The 18,016-nt window shown below is 40.8% G+C and overlaps 1 protein-coding gene across 1 annotated transcript; it reads left to right on the forward strand.

Annotated features, from left to right (window-relative positions):
- Positions 1-754: 754 nt before the first annotated feature.
- umodl1 (uromodulin-like 1) lies at positions 755-15,287 on the forward strand. Its single transcript, XM_084941450.1, has 16 exons — positions 755-954; positions 1,213-1,371; positions 2,376-2,497; positions 2,623-2,806; positions 3,512-3,652; positions 5,051-5,323; positions 6,196-6,453; positions 7,712-7,824; positions 7,916-8,135; positions 9,642-9,779; positions 9,855-10,339; positions 10,495-10,655; positions 11,356-11,586; positions 12,975-13,131; positions 13,221-13,305; positions 13,840-15,287. Exons 1-16 carry the CDS (start codon positions 855-857, stop codon positions 14,025-14,027), a joined length of 3,015 nt encoding a protein of 1,004 aa, XP_084797576.1. The 5' UTR covers positions 755-854; the 3' UTR covers positions 14,028-15,287.
- The last annotated feature ends 2,729 nt before the right edge of the window (positions 15,288-18,016 follow it).

Below are 18,016 nucleotides of genomic sequence, written 5' to 3' on the forward strand. Positions count from 1 at the left end.
GGCAAATCCATAATGCATTTATTTGACAAAAATAAAAGCATGCACTTCCTCTCACAGGTTGCATGAAAAGCAAAGACTTTGTTTGTCGTGTTTATGCTGATTATCCAGGTTGTTTCGCTGACAGCAATTTAAAACCTGCTTAAAAAAACATTAACCTCTTTCCAAAATTAATATACTTTTAGTAAATTAATAAAATGGTAACTGCAAATATCTAAATTCATATAATACTTACCTGTTGGATGCTGTAATTTTGTGGTACACTTGGGACCGTTGGGTCATTAAGGGGAGGGGAAAGATAGCCGCAGAGGACTTGGTCTTTGACTACACCCTGAACAGTGCGCTGGTATCATTTCAAAGTGAAATATGGAGGTAAAATGTGGTGCTTAAATACATGGGTGAGATTCTGATGTGAAAATGAGTTGGATGCTCTCGTTTGGGGTGGCTGTGGCCCTGCTGGCTCTCTGTAGGGGACAGGACACTGTGAATGAAGGTAGGCCACGATGCCGACGACAGATTTACTCTAAACAGATGTTTTAACAAAACAGAATGTGACATTTATTTCGATTAAAGCCTTCACATTTCATTCAAAACTTTCCGAGCACATTAACATATAGGAGCAGTTTATTAGAGTGACTCAAAATGTTATTTTGAAGCAGTGTACAAGATACCAATGGAAACATCTGATATCCAAAAGATATATTTTATTTTCAGGAAATAGCCTGTGTCTGTCTGGCTACCACCTGTGCACTCATAGCGAAACAAAGATTGTGAGTTTCCTGGTGGTGCACAAGGTTCCCTATTCAGTGTCAAAGCCTTGTGGCGGTTGGCTCCTCTGGAAGACTTGTAATGTCACAATGTACAGGATGATCCATCAGACTGAGTACAAGCTGGTGACGGAGCAGGTGATGGGATGCTGCTCTGGCTATGTGCAAGTTGGTCGTTACTGTGCCCTGCGTGAGTATACTACACTGATCAGGATTAAAGAAAAGCACAGGGAAGTCTTAGACTGTAGAAGACTCTTTGTGTCTGCAAAATCTGATTATGTACCACACACACACACACACACACACTGTCTCTAGCCAGGCAGTCAGCGTGACCTTTCAGTGTGTGGTGCTGTGTGCAAGACACCAGATGGAAGCGCTGAAACTGCAATGATACAAATATCTCACTGCTAATATATGGCCTGCAACATGTTATTTCCTTTGAATGAAGCTGTAAACAGGAGTGGTGAGTTTAGTTCCAAGCCAGGATCCTGTCCAACTGCAGATGGATTGCATCCCAGTTCTGAGGAGTGTGACTTGGATATAGACTGTGCAGGCTGGCAAAAATGCTGCCAGAGATCTCACCACTCTTCCTGCAGTGATCCAGCAAGTTAGTATATATGTGATTTTGCATCCACATTGCATTTAAAGTGAATGTTCACCATGCATCTTACTGTGCTTTGTTTAAGCAAATGACAGTTTTAGAATAGTGCTAAAACGTAATGAGCGACTCGACTCACTGAGGCATTAAACTGAAATTTGCTGTTTTTGCTAAACTTCTATTGCCCAGCATCTACGGCATATCAGCTAAACATGACAAACTGTTTTTATCTGTTAGTGCAGCTTTACTTCTGCCATCTTGGTGCTGATGTGGCCGCTCTGTTGATGTGTCATTTTCCTCGGTATTTTGTAAAATTTGAACAAAATGAGCACTCAGAGAGGGCAGATCCCCCCGAAGGGCGAGGGCTACACTAAATGCATGCAAACACGGGGGAAACATGCAAACTCCTCACTGTTGGTGGAATCGAACTCAGGACTTTCTTGCTGTGAGGCAACAGTGCTAACCACCGTGCCACCGTCAAATAAAGTAAAGGAAACAAATCCATCGGTTTTCTTACAGCAACAGTAAAAAGTTACAGAAACTGAAAGTGTTAACAAAAAGACGCTCATATGTTCTGTGTCACGTTCAGCCGATGCAGATCGTGCACACACAAGAGTGCAGCAAAAAACAGACACATAAAAATAAAAAGAACATGTTGTCTTGACAACGGTGTGTTTCATTGCTTCTGGTTTTCGTACGTGTGTTCTTGTAAAATTACAGTGCCACCAAATTCTTTTAGAAACTAATCTTAGTGACTTGGGGTAATCCACAGACCCCACAGTGTGTGTGCCATTTTCACTGGATCCCTTCCTGCTGAAGAAAATATGAAAGGAATAACTGCTGAGTCGAATATAGACAGCTTCAGCCTGTTCCTATTTCATTTAGCAATTAAATAAATAAATCAGCTGATTTTCTTTTTTTAACCAAGCTCTTAAGTGAGCCTGTAGGTCTTTCTCTGAAGCAGGGAGAAATCTGTCGACACTGATCTTTATATTGTATCATGTTAATCTCAGCAAATTACTCTGAGAATGGAGGAAACCGTTTGAATGCAACAGTGACAGTGAAGACAGACTACCAGCAACTGATGTCCAAGAATGAAGGGCTTCTGCATCACACAAGGCTGCTGCAAGCAATGGTAACACAACAGCTTCTATGGGCAAACTTCTTCCAGACATTTATAATGAGACTAGACTTCCAACATAAGCACTCTCCTTGATGGTCGCTTTTTTATGAAAATATGTTCCTCTGTGTCATCATCAGGTGACTGGAGCTCTGCAGTCTGATGTTTCTGTCTATTATCTCAGCACGTGGCCTGTGCATCCCTACAGAACTGCCACCTCTCTGTTGATTGAGTGTAACTTCACTCTCTCGTTGTACAACGTCACATCGAAGCTGCATCGTCTTCTCGAACGCATAGAGGAAGTGTCTTCAATAACAGTGCAAGGTGAGGTGAGGTGTATGGCAGTTTTGACCTCTCTGCGAAGCTACTCGGGGCTTTTTTTCTTTTGAGAAATGACATTCTTGTAGAGTTTTGAGAATGATTCATGTGCAAAGAACACGGCGTTCAGGAAAAAATGACTCAGTCGCACCACAGTTTCCTTCTCCCACTACTTCTGTTTGAGTGACAGTCATCTGTGGGATGTTTCCTGCAACAGCGGAAAATAACACCAGAGCGATCGCACACGCACACACAGAGACAAACACACGTGCATGAACACACGAAACACACACCCACACTCAGATATTTATCATAAATCAGTCATGCTTGCTACATTCCCACAAAACATGGCTCGCCATCGTGCGCGCACGTCAAGCTGGCTTTTTCTCAGAGATAATTAATTTCCCCTTTTCTGTGCTGAAAGTCATTTATTTTTAGACACATCTGAATTTTCAAGCCTTTAAATGAAAGATGTGAGCAAGATAAGTGAATCCAGTCTTGACTTGCACAATGTGTTTCAAGTTCCAGTGATTTTTCCAGGGTCCCGAACAGATGTGGAGATTTTCTAAACAGCTTCCACTATAAACTATTGATTTATTTTCAGAAACACATTTGTTACAACTCATGCAAACACAACTGTAATTAAACAGCTTTTATGTATGTGTAATTATAATTGCTGTTTAACTCCATATGTCTGCATTTTCATTGCAGATGTAGACGAGTGTGCACATTCTGCTCTTCGTCAGTGCTCGCTTTGGGCCGACTGCAACAACACAGTGGGTTCTTATGAGTGCGTCTGCCACCAAGGTTACATTGATGTTGACCCGAGCAACCCTGGAGCCCACTGTTCAGGTTTGACCGCACACTTGTGTGTGTGTTTGCAGTGCAGACTTAACCCTTTAAAGTCTGGACTGTGAGATAATTGCCAGATAATTAAAATGTTTATTTGCACATGACTTTGTATTTGCTCCATTTTTGCTATGCGCACCAATTTGTGCAATTTATTTAGGTTTTTCAGAAACTAGCTCACACTTAACTTACACGTGCACAATGCATGTACACAGAGAAAGCAATCATATTGCTAAATATAACATCTGAACCTCGTTTGAAAGTGTTCTTTTTCTCAAGTGCTTCCAGTTACCCTATCCTCAAAATCCCCTGAGCCCTTACTTTTGTACTCGTATGTGCAGCATCTCAGACAAATACTATAGTTTAGATTCAGTCACTTTAGAAGTGACGAGAGGGATTTCCCCATCAGAAAGCCCCAAATAGAAACTGACAAGATTACAGTTAGACTGATCAAAGAGCTTTTTGGGGGGTTAAAGTTTATGCACAAGTTATTCTAATGCTAATGTATTGATGTTTGCTAGGTGGAGTAAATTTACAACATCCCATCATTAGACACACACACACACACACACACTATTAGAATAACTGACCTGTAGAACTGGAGGTGAAAGCTGAGTAAGAACAAATGAAGATTTCTCGCAGTTTTACTCAGATTTTAATAGTCCACCCACCATCGGCCTTTTTTGGGTAAAATATCAAACAAGAAAAAAGAAAACAAGTCTCAAAAGATAGTTTTCTTGTTAAAAGCAGAAAAAGGTCAATTACCAATCACCTACTGACAGTTGTGTGAAAACATTAAGGAACACAGAGGCTATGGAGGCCTTGTTTTGGAACAAAGCTGTGGTTAACAGACTGCCTCCTTAATCTGAAACGGCTGCACAATAATATGTGTCAGAGTTGTTCTTCAAGTCAGACAAACCTACTCGAACAAGGAAATCGTGGTTAGTTTTAAAGGCTTAGCTAGCTCACAACAAAGTTGCCACATTTGTGATATTTTGTGAAGATGGTCCTTCCTCATAAATGATCCACAATGTTCTGCTATTACTGCTTTGTAAAGACACAGTTTCTAAAGTGACCTCTGTTGGCTGTGTGACTAACAACATGTAAATTGTCTGTTCACCACTGATGAGTGGAGGAGGGTGGAGTCAGGTCTTCAGTCTTCATACTGGAAAGCTTGAGAATGGTTCTTACAAAGATGGTGTTTATTAACCCAAGTCATCAATCAATGTAAAGACAGTTTAGAGTAAAAGTTTATTTTTGATCCATGACTCTACTTACCTACTTAATTTTTTTGCTCTTTTAAAGTGAAAACACTATATGTTGTTTCTAATTACTACACGTCTGTGATGTGAGTCACACAGTGGTATTTACAGCCGTCCACTTGTTGTTCTTTGCTCCCAGCTGACACTGGAGTGTGGCCCACCGCTGAGCCCAGCCTGACCAGCCCTGCATTGATGAACACAACCTATCCCCCTGCTTCCAATCGCACACAAGGCCCTCCTGGATACAACACAACAGATTTCTTCACATCCACTGAGATCAGCATGACTGCCGCTCCGAGTAATACGACCTCTGTCTCTTCGAATTCATCACAAGCTTCGCTGCGGACGAGTTCTGCATCTCACAGCCAAATGAATACAACTGTGGAGTCAGCTCTTCCAGCGACAACATGCTGTAAGAAATATTCTGTTTTTATCTAAAGTTTACATGAAATCTCCATCTCTTGATTGGAAGGCTGTCCAAGCCAGAAAGAGAGGGATATTTGGGTTTAACAAGCATTTATTTATAGTTTTACATCATTTACACTGAAGCTCATCCTCTTTGGAGGAGTCTTAAATTGTTATTCTCATACCTGTAAAATTTTTTTCAGCTATTTTTACTCGAGTATTTATTTTTCGGACTACTTTTTACGTTTGTTCTGTGCATTTTTATCATGTTCACATGACGTTCGCATCTTCCTGGTATATTTGAAGTTTAACCTCCATTTGTGGATCGCACAGCAAACTGTGCTCACAGACTGTGATTTCTGGAAGTGTTCCTGAGCCCATGCAGCGACTTCCTTGACAGATTTATGCCTGGTTTTAATGTAGTGTTGCCTGGTGACATCCAATATTTGTCCTTTGTGCACAGAGATTTCATCATTTCTTCGGATTCTTGGAATCCTTTGTTGCCCGTGTAACAGCATTTTAGAGATATTTTGCTGCCATCAAATTCAAAATGAGATAATATTTTAATATTCCTTTGTGTGAAAGTTTCTGGATCTGGCTTGCACAGACTGAATAAGACTGGCCTAAAATGGTGTAGGATTAAACTGACAGGATGTAAAAAGTAAAACAATGCATTTTTAAGCTGTTCTTTTTTGTTACTCTTGACAGGCTTAGACTAGCTGTGGTGTTTGTTTCCAGTCACTGTGCAAAACTAGGCTGGATGCTATTCCCTAAGACAAACCGCACAGATGTGGGAGTGGCATATTTCCACGCAACAACCAGCAAGAAAGCGGATTCAGATTAATGACAAGCGATTCCCCTGTCTGTCCCCTCCCTCAGCTCCCCCCAGCATCAGCAGCTTATGGTCCGCTAATGTTACTGGAACATCCTTCTCTGTCTGCTGGTCCAATCATGCCAAGACAAAACAGACTTACCTGGTTGTTCTAAGGAAAGGGTCAGAGGTCATTCAGACTCAGAAAATCAGTGATACCACGATAGAGGTGAGCGGACTGAAGCCTGGACTGCTCTACAATGTTACCGTCACACCTCGTGCCTGCGGAAATCAAGGAGCCCCTCTTCACATCTCAGTAAAAACCTGTAAGTACATTGACTTTCATATTTTGATATATATGTTCAAAGTACTCGAGAGCTACCAATCTATGTGCCAGCTCCAGTAACTTTCAGTACAGCTTTACCTTTATTTAGAACTGTTTGTTATGCAGTCATATTGTTGTTATGGCATGGAGATTGTGATGGTGCTTTTAAAAAAGTAAGGAAACACTTACATGACACATTGGATCTTGATGTACGAAATATTCAGGCTGAACTTTTTAGTTTGTTGAGAACAAATTGATGTAAAAAAAAAAAAAAAGAGTTGAAAACAAACCATCAACCCTTTGAGTGCTGGATTCAAAATTACTTAAAAAAATCTAATTGTTCAAGTGTTCCCTTGTTTTTTATTCATTTGTATTTATTTATTATATTTTTGCAGTAGATTTTGCCTGAACCAGAAGAACGAAACTGACTAATTGACTAAAAATGCTGAAAAACACTTTTTGTTATTTGTCTTTCTGTGTGTTTCTGCATGGAGACACACACTTCTCAGGAAACTGATATTTTCCACCAGAGGCTTTCATTTCCACCTCCACTTGTTGTTCTTTGCTCCCAGCGATATTATAGAAATGTTATATTGCCAAATAGCATTGTGACAATATGTAACCTATAACATTATTATAACACTTAACACTGTTTTTTGGATATCTGCATGGTTATTATTAGAAGAAGAAATCATAAAATGTGTTACTGTCATAAGAGAAAAGTGAAAACAGAAGGAAACTGGAGTTGTTTAAGTTGGTGAAGCTGTTTGGCGTCACATCCAAGACGCTTCTTCAGTTCTAACAACAACAGGTAGGAAGCCTCTTGGATGTGAAGCCAAACGGTGTCACAGCTTAAAGAAGCTCAGTTGCCTTTTTTCCAAGCTTTTAAGACTCCTGTTACCTGCATGACTGAGAATCTAGACACACAGAAATGCATTACTTTTCCCTCAGAAGTCAAAATATAGATCAAATCTTTATTTCTCCTCTGTGGAAGTATTTTCAGAAAAAGAACAACAAGAATACTGAAAATGTTTTTTTTGTCTGAGCCACAAGTGAAGAAAGTGACTGACCCAGATTTCTGAAAATAAGAACTTAGCCACCCTGAGGGAGTGAGGAGTACAGCAGTTTAATTGTCTTTAATGACTAATGCGTGATGAAGAAAAGAATCAGTGTTTTATCAAAAGGCCTGGGGTCAATAGGATGGTCGACATTTATGTGGCAAATGTGGTTATTGTGCATAATAAAGGTTTTCTTTGTAGACGCTCAGACTCTCGATGCCACAACACGACTTACCAACATAAAGTTTACAGCTGACCTCCAGAACACCAGCAGTCAGGCCTACAAAACCCTCAGTGAGAGTATAACAGAAGAGGTAAGTATCCAGTAACTGAATGTGATGTGCAAATGAAAATATTTTGAATAAGTTCCACAAACTTGAGCCTGTTTCCTGTGTCACCAACCAGATCTACCAGTCTGTGTCTCCAGAGGTGAAAGCCATGGTGGATTCAGGCCAGGTCAGGATCGAGATCAGAAACTTTTTCCCGGGGAGCGTGATGGTCAACTTCACCATAGTGTTTATCCCAAGTCAAAGCCTGGACATAAGCAGTGTGTCCACAGCAGTTCTGCAGTCCCTGACGAACAGCTCGACATACACAGTAGATCAAAACAGCACAAGTCTAAATGGTATGTGTCTTTATATTGCTTATTCTAATGCTGTGGGCTGTTAGTGGTACACTGCTGGGAAAATGCTTCAAAGAGGGAGTGCTGAGTTTGACATTATAGCAAATTAGCGTCAAAGACTTACTCGCGGTGTTAGCAAATGTTTTATTTTTACTGAAATCACAGCACAGAAAAGAAAGAAGGCACTGGAGGTGGCCCAATATATAAATGGGGCCATGATGGTAGAAGCCACATATTAACATTTTCATAAATCTTCATAAAATAGATATATTGTGTTTGTGCATTTGACTAGTGAGAGTCAGGGGGCCAGCCTACTAAAAATCACAGCAGTTAATGTTTGTGTTGCAGACTATAGGAGATTACATCTCTGGAGACGTGCATGAGAAGTTGCAGTATAGGCTAAGGTGAGAAGTAGAAATGGGGCCTTAATCAACCTGCAGCAGCCATTAACAGTCTTTGTACCAAACAGTTTTCTTGGTAGCTTTTGATTAAAATATAGCCAGAAGTTATTTTATTGTTTTATTGTTCTGGGATGTCCATTAACGAGTGAAAGGCAGCTGCAATTTTTATGTCTGTTAATGTGAACCAAACTTAACTAAAACTAACTGAAAACTGAAACTCAACATGAAGAAATCATTTAACTAAACTAAAATCTAGATTTTTGAAAATAAAAAAATAATTAAATGACTGAAATTATTTTATGGACCTGAAAAAAAACCTCACTGAAATGAACTAAAACTATAGCAGAAATATCCTGTTCACGTGTTTACTGAACGGGACGACTGAGTCAGCGTTTCAGAACGTGTTGTGTTTTTATTGTACCTTTGCCGATTCTCTGCAGTCTTGCTTCAGACACATGCGCTCCACATACTTTCTCTCTTGGCACAATACCCATATGGAAAAGATATATATAAATCTTATAAAGTTTGTATCTGTCTTGTGTGAAACTTGTATGAAAAGCATATAAGAGTGAAAACCGATATAAGACTCCTTGAAAAATTATATAATGAAACTTGTATGTTTTGGATACTTACTAAAACAATATATGAAAGTAATGAGAAAGTGGCCACTTTCATGAGTAAATCATATTAAGCCTTATATGATTTACTCATGAAAGTGGCCACTTTCATGAGTAATCACATATAAGTTTTTACTATTTCTTTTCCATATGGGTATGTTAGAATAACTATGAAGCTGCGTTGTGGAATCCAGAAATTCTGGATGTCGACTAACGCTTTGACTTAAAAGGCAATATTTCTTGGTCGCTGTTGCCTCATGTTAATTTTCTCAGCTGTATGGAAATACAACACAAATGATGCACAAAGTCATAATGTTCTAACTGCAAAATGTTTTTTTAGTACATACCATTCAAAAGACCTAAGTGCACTAAAAGTATTAACAAAACCTTTTTGTGTCTCAAAAGCAACATTCAAAGTAATTAAAGTAACATCTAAATAATCAGCCAATAACATAATACCTGACTCTATTTTTTTATTTCTGTGTCTGTAGATTTTAATGAATGTGCTTCGGGGGAAAATGATTGTTCCCAGTCGGCCACATGTAATAACACCTGGGGCTCCTATACATGTGTTTGCCTGTTCGGGTTTACTGACAACGACCCAGAGAGACCTGGACGGGTCTGCCGAGGTAGCTGTAAAAACTCTATACACATTACATGTAAAACAGAATATCTTTGTAACCAGCGAGCATTGTCTCGTGCAGCACCTACAACCTTAGAAACAGCGGCACCGCCCCTGACAACAGGAATAACACCCTCAGCCACTGAGCCAGCTGTAACCACTTTAACTACTGCTCCAGAAATGACCACAGACAGTATATCAACAAGTCACATGGTTTTCACAACAATCTCAACTGTTGCTCAAGCTTCCACCATCACTACCCCGACAACCAGTACTTCCCTAACAGCCATTCCCGCCTCTACAATTGCCACAACAACTGCTACCAGCTCAACAAAAAGTACCACTGCTCTGGGATCTGCCACCGACGACTCTATCCAAGAAGCCCTCTCAGTCCATTGCAGACTTGCGGCCATCACTGTGACTGTCACTAAGAATTTTCTTCTGAGCTCCATGATCCAGGAGAGTGCACTTTACTTGGGCACGGTGGGCTGTGGCATCAATGGCGGCAATGACACGCACGTGGAGCTGACCGTGGCCTGGAATGAGTGCGACACTAAACTTGTGCAAGTAAGTTTTTCTCCTCTGCATTTGGGAAACCTCCCGAATCCCCTGTGCTCTTGTTTTTTGTATACTAGCTTGCCATTGTCTTCTTCAGCTAAGTACGAAGTATAAAAAAGTATGAAAACCAACACTCTGCTCTTTCTGCTGTTTGGGTATTCCAGAATGAAACCCACTACATAACCTCTGTAAACCTGTTTAACACTATGGATCCATACACTTCACCAACGGGAGCAACAGAGGTGCCCAGAAAACAGCTGGAAGTCCCAATCATGTGTACCTACATGAAGAGCATGCTTATTTCTGCAGACCTTAGCCCCATGGGGTAAGTACCATGAGTACTGTCACGAATACTCATTATATTTTATTATTTTTCAGATCAGTAAGCCCTTGATAACTGACACAGCTGTCAAATGCCTCAAGAGGAAACAGCATAGAGAGATAAAGAACTACTTCTCCAGAACAGAATATTGACACATTCAAAAAGTACCTACTTGAGCAATATCACAGAGAGGCAGTGTTGCTGTTCAGAATATCAGCACAGCGGGGATTTGATTGCTGCTGCTGCATTTACACAGCAGTATCACGAGCAGCCTTTATTAGCTGACAGTAATAAGCAACAACAGATTGGGATAAATTCTTTGTTAGTATATTCAGGACCCTGAACTGCGTTTCATGAACAGCTGTCATTGGTATGAAGGTTTAAACAAGAATGAATCCCAAGATAGAGGCTGATACTGTAGAGCTCCCATTTAGTTATATAAATGGACTTAACTGAGGCTGAAAGCTGCTCAGCACTCATCAGTGTTGCCACCACAGGCTATAGCCATTCCTAAAATCCTATTGAGCATAAGTCTGATAGGTGTTTAGCTTATTTACTTCACTTAAACTCTCATGTCCCATTTTCACTGAATGCAGTTATATTGTGCATTAGTAGCATAAACTGATAAATATTTCATTTTTAATATTTTGTATAGTTTATATTGTATTCATTATACCTACAATTCATTCCCATCCATATCCAGGTATGACATAATTAAAATCACAGGATTGGGGTCATTCCAGATGAGCGTGCATCTGTTGGACAGTGCAGTGCCTCTTCCCTTCAACTACAGCCTGTCCCGTGAGCAGCCCGTGGTAGTGGAGGTCAGACTCAACACCTCTTCAGATCAGATTAAAGTAGTCATCAGCAAGTGCTGGTGCACTCCCACCCCAAACCCCGTAGACGCCTACAGCCATGTCTTCCTGGAGAAAAGGTCTGTTTCCCAGCTACAGCTTTATTTAGCTTACTCATACTGATACCACTATGATTATTGTTAACTCAGACAACTTTAATCTGGAGTTAAGATCTCAGATGGGGTTGACTTGGCCAACATATGCATTGGTAACACACGTTGTATAAAAATGTGTCATTTAAAAAGTCAAAACTCTACAAATTAAGTTCCTGACAGTTTCTGTCTCAACGAATAAACATCTGTGGTTTTAAGTTGATAGGAAAACTTGTTCTGGATGATAGAAATGATAGAAATGTAGCTTCATTAGTCAGCATATGATTAACTTGGGGCTTCACACTTTTTAAAACAAGATGCAAATGTGACCAGCTTTCTGTGGGGTGACACATAAAAAACACTTCTTCCCCTCCCTAAAAGGAAGCCTTTCATAAGGCCTGAAACCAGGCCCTTCCATTCTTTTATCATTACAAAGTCAAACGTTAAAATGAAATTTGTAAGACAGAACAAGACAAGGATTCATATTGTGTCGCTCATTTTGTTAGTTACTGTCTAAAGCTACAGTCAGCAGGAGGTTAGCTTAGCTTTGCATAAAGCTTGATTTAGACTTCTGCTGGAAGTCTATGGAAACTTCTTTTATCCCTGCAACACAACATTCAAGTATGCATTGAGCCATTGTGTAGTTACGTTCTATGGGAGGTGCACGTCAGGTTAAATAGGCATACAGTTAAGATGAAGTTGCGGTTATGTTGTAAGTTACCACGTAAATCTGATGCACATATAAGGGTAAAGCTAGCTAGCCTAGCCCCATTCAGATACAAGAAAATCTGACTCCCATTGTCTCACTGCAAAACACGTGTCAGCGGAGGCATTTGTGAAACAAATTAACTAAGTTATATGAATTAATGAGCTGCATAGTTGCCAGTGGGACAGTTTTGTTACTGTGTCTGTTCGCATCGCCTTTTTTTCCATTTCTACGAGCAAACTTAGAATCTCCAGCTTCATAATTACAATATTTGTTTTCTAGTGATCAGTTTCAAACACCTGGTACTTAGATGTATGGCAGGGACATGGAAAATGTGGTGGTCACGATATCATCTACTGAACCCCCCCCCCCAAAATCTCCCACATGCACCAGTGTTGACGAGAAGGCATTTTCTGATTCACAGCTAAAGGTCCCTCCATGCAAATGAAATTCATCTTTGTGCAGGATGTAAGAAAAAAAAAGTGCCATCAAAAGTGACAATGAGTCAGTGCGGTAGCTAAATCTGTGTTAAAGCCTTCTGCTAAGCGATAATAAGAGAACCAGCAGATTATTCAGCTGTCTATATATTTAGCACGATGCTTTCTAATAATAGTTTTTGATCAGGTGCAGTTAAGTTCATCAGTCAGCCCCACTGTCTGTGTCTCCACAGCTGTTCCCTGAATACATTCACCAAAGTGATGATGAACGGGAACTCCAGCACGTCCCGTCTGTCTGTGCAGATCTTCTCCTTTGTCAACCTGAAGGTGATCTATGTGCACTGCAAGGTTCAGATCTGCCTGCAGACTGAATCGAATAGCTGCGTGCCAGTGAGTGCTTTCTACTCCACGATACATTTCATGCAACCCTGCAGCTTTGACCCTGCTTAGACTAAAACTCGGCTCATGTTTTGTTGCAGGACTGTCACCAGAGAACAGCTCGATCTGTAAATGCACTTGGAACAAGGTTCGGTTCATCTGGGCCTCTGATCAATTCAGATGAAGGTGTGTATTTTTACACAGTATCTGCTTTGAAAACACTCTGCTCCAGTGTTGGAGCACGGCTGATTTCACCTGGATGCTTCTTTTGTGCTTCAGTTGGAAGTGTAATGACACTTCAGCTTCCACTCAACACGGACCGTTTTAAAAGTAGAAAAGCTATTTAAATCTTCAGTGGCCATTATAAATCTGGCTCTCACTTCATCTCAGCATTTAAATGGGCCATCTATAGCTGTTGAATTAAGGCAGTAGTGCAGCTGTGGCTATTATCAGTGTGGTGGAGAGGAAAGTTCAACTAGCTTGATGGAAAACATTTATCCATCTATCCATGTTCTTAACTAGCCATCACTAGGAAAGGGTTGGCTGCTTTTATCATGACACACTCATGAGGGGAACATTTTTTTAAACATTATTTTTATGTAAGGGAGCTGGAAACGTTTGTTTTAAGAGCCAGTGAGTAAAGTTTTGGTATTTCTGTCATCATATACTGCTTGTCTGCATGTTTGTACTTCTTCAGCCTTGGTTCATATATTCCTGCAGAGCCCTTGGATAAGGAGCTGAGCACTCTAAATGTAGTTGGGCTTTCCATTCTGGGAATTTGCTTGTCGCTCTTCTTCATCTGTTCCCTCGCCTGCCTCTTCTACTGCCAGAGGAACCGCATCGGACACTACAATTTTAACGTCAAACCCAAAGAGGAGAAATTCACCTACCTTGCCTATAACACCTAATGACAGCCCCTGCACCCACAGGCACACAATTAGAAGAGATTAGACGTGCTGTCGCTGCTTTTACACTACACCTGCCACCATGTGTCACTGTTGCACCATTCACCCTTCATCGTGTACATGAAACTATTATGTACAGTTTGAATTTAAATTCCACCTGCACCTTCTTTGTATAATTAAGATATTCAGTGATTGTATACAGGGATGTCAAATGTAGAAACTATCAATATTTCATGCATGACATATTTAATGACTGCAGAGAATCAGATACCAAATAACTATGCAAGTGTTGGTCTCTGTATCCTATTCTTATAGTCAAACGTGTTCATAGCTGCCTCTTTAAATCGTGTTAGCTGCTATTTTTTGCTGTCTGTTATCTATTGTGTTTACTGACACATAATTTGTGCTCTAAGTGGTGAGACAATAAACAAGTCCTGTATAAACTCAGACACTTGGGGGTGCTGCTAACACAGTTCTTCATTAAAAAAAAACAGTCCAAGATGGCTTCCTGCACTCAGAGAAAACACGAGCGTTTACAGAGGACGATGTGAGGCGGTGGATTCAGAAAAAACAAAACATTTACAGTCCCGTTTTTATTCGGTTGGCTGGAGGTTGTGCTGTCACAGATCAGTGGTTAATGAAAACATCTCATATGAGCCTTTCTCAGCAGAGAAGAGCCAAAGATGAGAGCCCAGCTTTTCTTTCACACTTTGCATAATCCGACATTGTCACGGGGTCAGAAATGCAGCAGCATGGGGGTGAATACTAAAAAGAGGAGAGGCTTTCTCTTTCATGGGAGGTCCCTGGAGACCTGTGGTGAAGGAGGGCTTACTACCATCTGGAGTGCAGCAAATGCTCCGCCTTCTCATTAACCCATTCAGCCTCACAGTCTGAAACCTGGCAACCCGTCGCTATGGCAACAGCTCTGTGCAGGGATGGAGGGGAATGACGGATGCAGCAAGAAGGAGCGGGAGCAGCAGTGATCAAAGCAGAGAGAAGGAGCGGGGAATGGCTGCAGCTCAGGAGCTTCTATTTCTTCCTTTCAGACAAACCACGTGATGACGTTATATCACACACAGCACATTCCTGGGCTTCATCCCTGCTGAGTGTTTTGGTAATGGTTTCCAGTTAGTCTCTGGACGGCACTATATTTCAAATGTGCAGGTGTTTAATAATTTAGAAGCAACACACACACACACACACACACACACACACACACACACACACACACACACACACACACACACACACACACACACACACAGTGTCAATTATCCCAAACACAAATAACTTGTGTTTGTTGAGTGCTTTCTAAATTTACGAGTCAGGAGTGTGACAGTGCCGTGAATTACTTTTCCAAATTTGTGCGTCTGTATTCTGGGAGGCAGTAATGGCTGTAACATGATCCACGTCTCCACAGTCCTTCCTGTTTTCCTCCTCCTGTATCCTACACCAGTCTCTCTGCCTCACTGTTCATCCCGTAACAGCGGCTCTGAAACAGTGATTGGTCCTTCTTTATGATCTATGGCTGTAAATGTGCTTTCTCTCACACGGGTCATTACTAATTAAACATCCTGATCCTGATTGTATTTTCATAGAGCAGATTAACACCGTCCCTCAGGCATCTGGCCAGTGTAATGGCTTTGTAATCTTCAGAGGTGAGAGATATAATTATGCTGTCTGTGAACTATTAGAAAATACCTCTCACTTGATATACAACATCTAATTCTCAGTCAGTTCCATCAGTTTGTTTCAGTTGTGAAAAACATTTACTCCAGTATGTTTTTCATGTGTTTCATAATTGCAGTTTCTAGTCAAAGAATTCAATGCAAAGTTATAGACTGTGTTAATCAACAGTGAAAAGTTACCAAAACTGTTACCAAAGGATATCCTATAGTTACTTGCTAGGCATGATGCATTTACACTCAGTAATCTGGAATTTCAATGACCAGTTGAACATTGTGTTTTTCTTCTAATTGGGAGCAGATGAGTTCAGCAGAGTTTTCTTTTTTTGAAAATTCAAAAAGAGCTGCTCCTCATCCACATTCAAAAAAATCTGGGTAAATGTCTCCTAGCTGAGGTGCACCGAGCATGCTCAGCTGGGAGGAGAACCTGGGCTGGACCCAGGACACACTGGAGAGATTATGGCTACGTTCACACTGCAGGTCTTGATGCTCAATTCTGATTTTTTGATCAAATCCGATTTTTTTGTCTGCTCGTTCACACTACAAATAAAATGCGACAGCAAACGCGCTCTAGTGTGAACGCTCAGAGCGGCCGCATGCGCAAAAGAAGACGTCACACACAACGCGCTCTGTTTAGACCCAGAGCAAACAGTATTGTTTGACTGATGGCCCTTAATATAAAGACTTCGGACTTTACGTTTCCCAATTTTTGCTTTAAGTTATTTTGTTATTTACATAATAATGTAAATAACCTAATAATGATCCTTATTGCTGGTTTAGAGGAGCGGTGCTTCAAAGGATAGCTGCAGATTTATGTCAGAATCTGCAGATTATACAGTACAAATAAAATGTTCACGTTGTCTTACCAACAGTTTCACTGACATCTACACTGGATGGTCAGGAGGCGTTCGCGATGTCTTCTCCGGCGCTGATAATTGGCGTCTGTCTTGTGTCGGTGACGTACAAGACGGATTTAATGCGACATGACCGTTCAAACAGCAGTCGCTTTCTAAAACATCGGATATGTATCAGATTCAGCACCACATACGAAAGTGACCCAGATCGGATTTGAAAATATCGGATTTGTGCCGTTCACACTGTCACACCATGATCGGATATGGGTCGCATAGGGTCAAAAAAATCGGATTTGATGCGCTTTCGCCTGCAGTGTGAACGTAGCCTTAGTCTCTCAACTGGACTATTTGTGTCTCACTAGAAGAGCTTGAGGATGCGGGAGGGGAGAGGGAGGTCTTGGCATCTCTGCGTAGACAGCTGCCCCTGCAGTCTGGACCCTGATAAGTGGTACAAAATGGATGTTTTTTGTTCTGATTCTATTTCATATTTTAGTTTTTCCTTCTTTATCATGTTTAGTGAGAATCTTCTCCTCTGTGCTTAGTACGTCTATTGGGATGTTTCCTGTTTTACTTTGAAACTCTGCTTTCTTTGGTGTCTTGTTAATACTTCCTGTGAGCTTGATTGTCTTGATTATGTTCACCTGTGTCTTCTTCCTCATCTGTTTCCCATTGTTAATTAATCTCATCTTCATTTTATCTTTGTCCTTCTCTTTGTTCAGTCATCATCTTCAGCGTTTGATTCCCGTTTGCATGACCCTTTCTGAGTTGGAAAACAAATTGAGAGACTACACCTCTGCTGTAGCACACTTTCTGTCACCAGGATGTCTGGCTTGCTGATTAAGACTGACAGCATTACGTCCCCTCCCCCGGTGGTTGCTTAAGACAACAGCCTATCAATGCACACATTACACAAATCCCAGTGACCCTCAGCACCAGTGCAAGTCTCTGAAAGGGGAGCTCAGCTTTACTGTGTGACAACTTTCTGTCTTTATCTGTGTGCCTGTGAGGAGACGTGTATTGATACGTGCAGTCATTTCCTTTAAAGCAAAGAGCGGTAATGAGGGAAGGTAATCTAATGAGGAGCTACATAAAATGTAACAAGGAAGCAGCTTCTGTTTACCAAAACTCAACCCAGCTGCTTAATGTCCTCCTCCCTCCCTGATCTGTTTCTTATCTCGCTCTTGCTTATGTAACAGACAATAAACCACATATGAAATATGAGTTAGTGACATGTTCTGCTTTTTTGTGCAGAACGTGTCACTTTGTTGATGCAATGATATCTAGTGTTTGCAGACTTACCAGCGTAGTAAAAGAGTCAAGTCTAGTGAGGGTCTAAATTTTCACCCAGTAATGATACACACCAACCTGTTTGAGAACAACTAGTCCAGGTTTGTTTAACTGTTGTTCGCTGGAGCGCTGAGTATCAAGATTTGTCTGTGACACAGAGACAAAA

The sequence above is a fragment of the Perissodus microlepis genome, chromosome 10 (genome assembly GCF_051167445.1).
Source record: "Perissodus microlepis isolate ML-2025 ecotype Zambia chromosome 10, ASM5116744v1, whole genome shotgun sequence".
NCBI classification, from domain to species: Eukaryota; Metazoa; Chordata; class Actinopteri; order Cichliformes; family Cichlidae; genus Perissodus; species Perissodus microlepis.

What these genes read in the sequence shown, in the direction of transcription:
- umodl1 (XM_084941450.1), top strand. Translation starts at nt 855, where the DNA reads ATGTACAGGATGATCCATCAGACTGAGTACAAGCTGGTGACGGAGCAG. An exon ending in TCACATCTCAGTAAAAACCT is followed by an intron (nt 6,454 to 7,711) that starts GTAAGTACATTG and finishes TTTTCTTTGTAG; the next exon opens with ACGCTCAGACTCTCGATGCC. An exon ending in TCTGATCAATTCAGATGAAG is followed by an intron (nt 13,306 to 13,839) that starts GTGTGTATTTTT and finishes ATATTCCTGCAG; the next exon opens with AGCCCTTGGATAAGGAGCTG.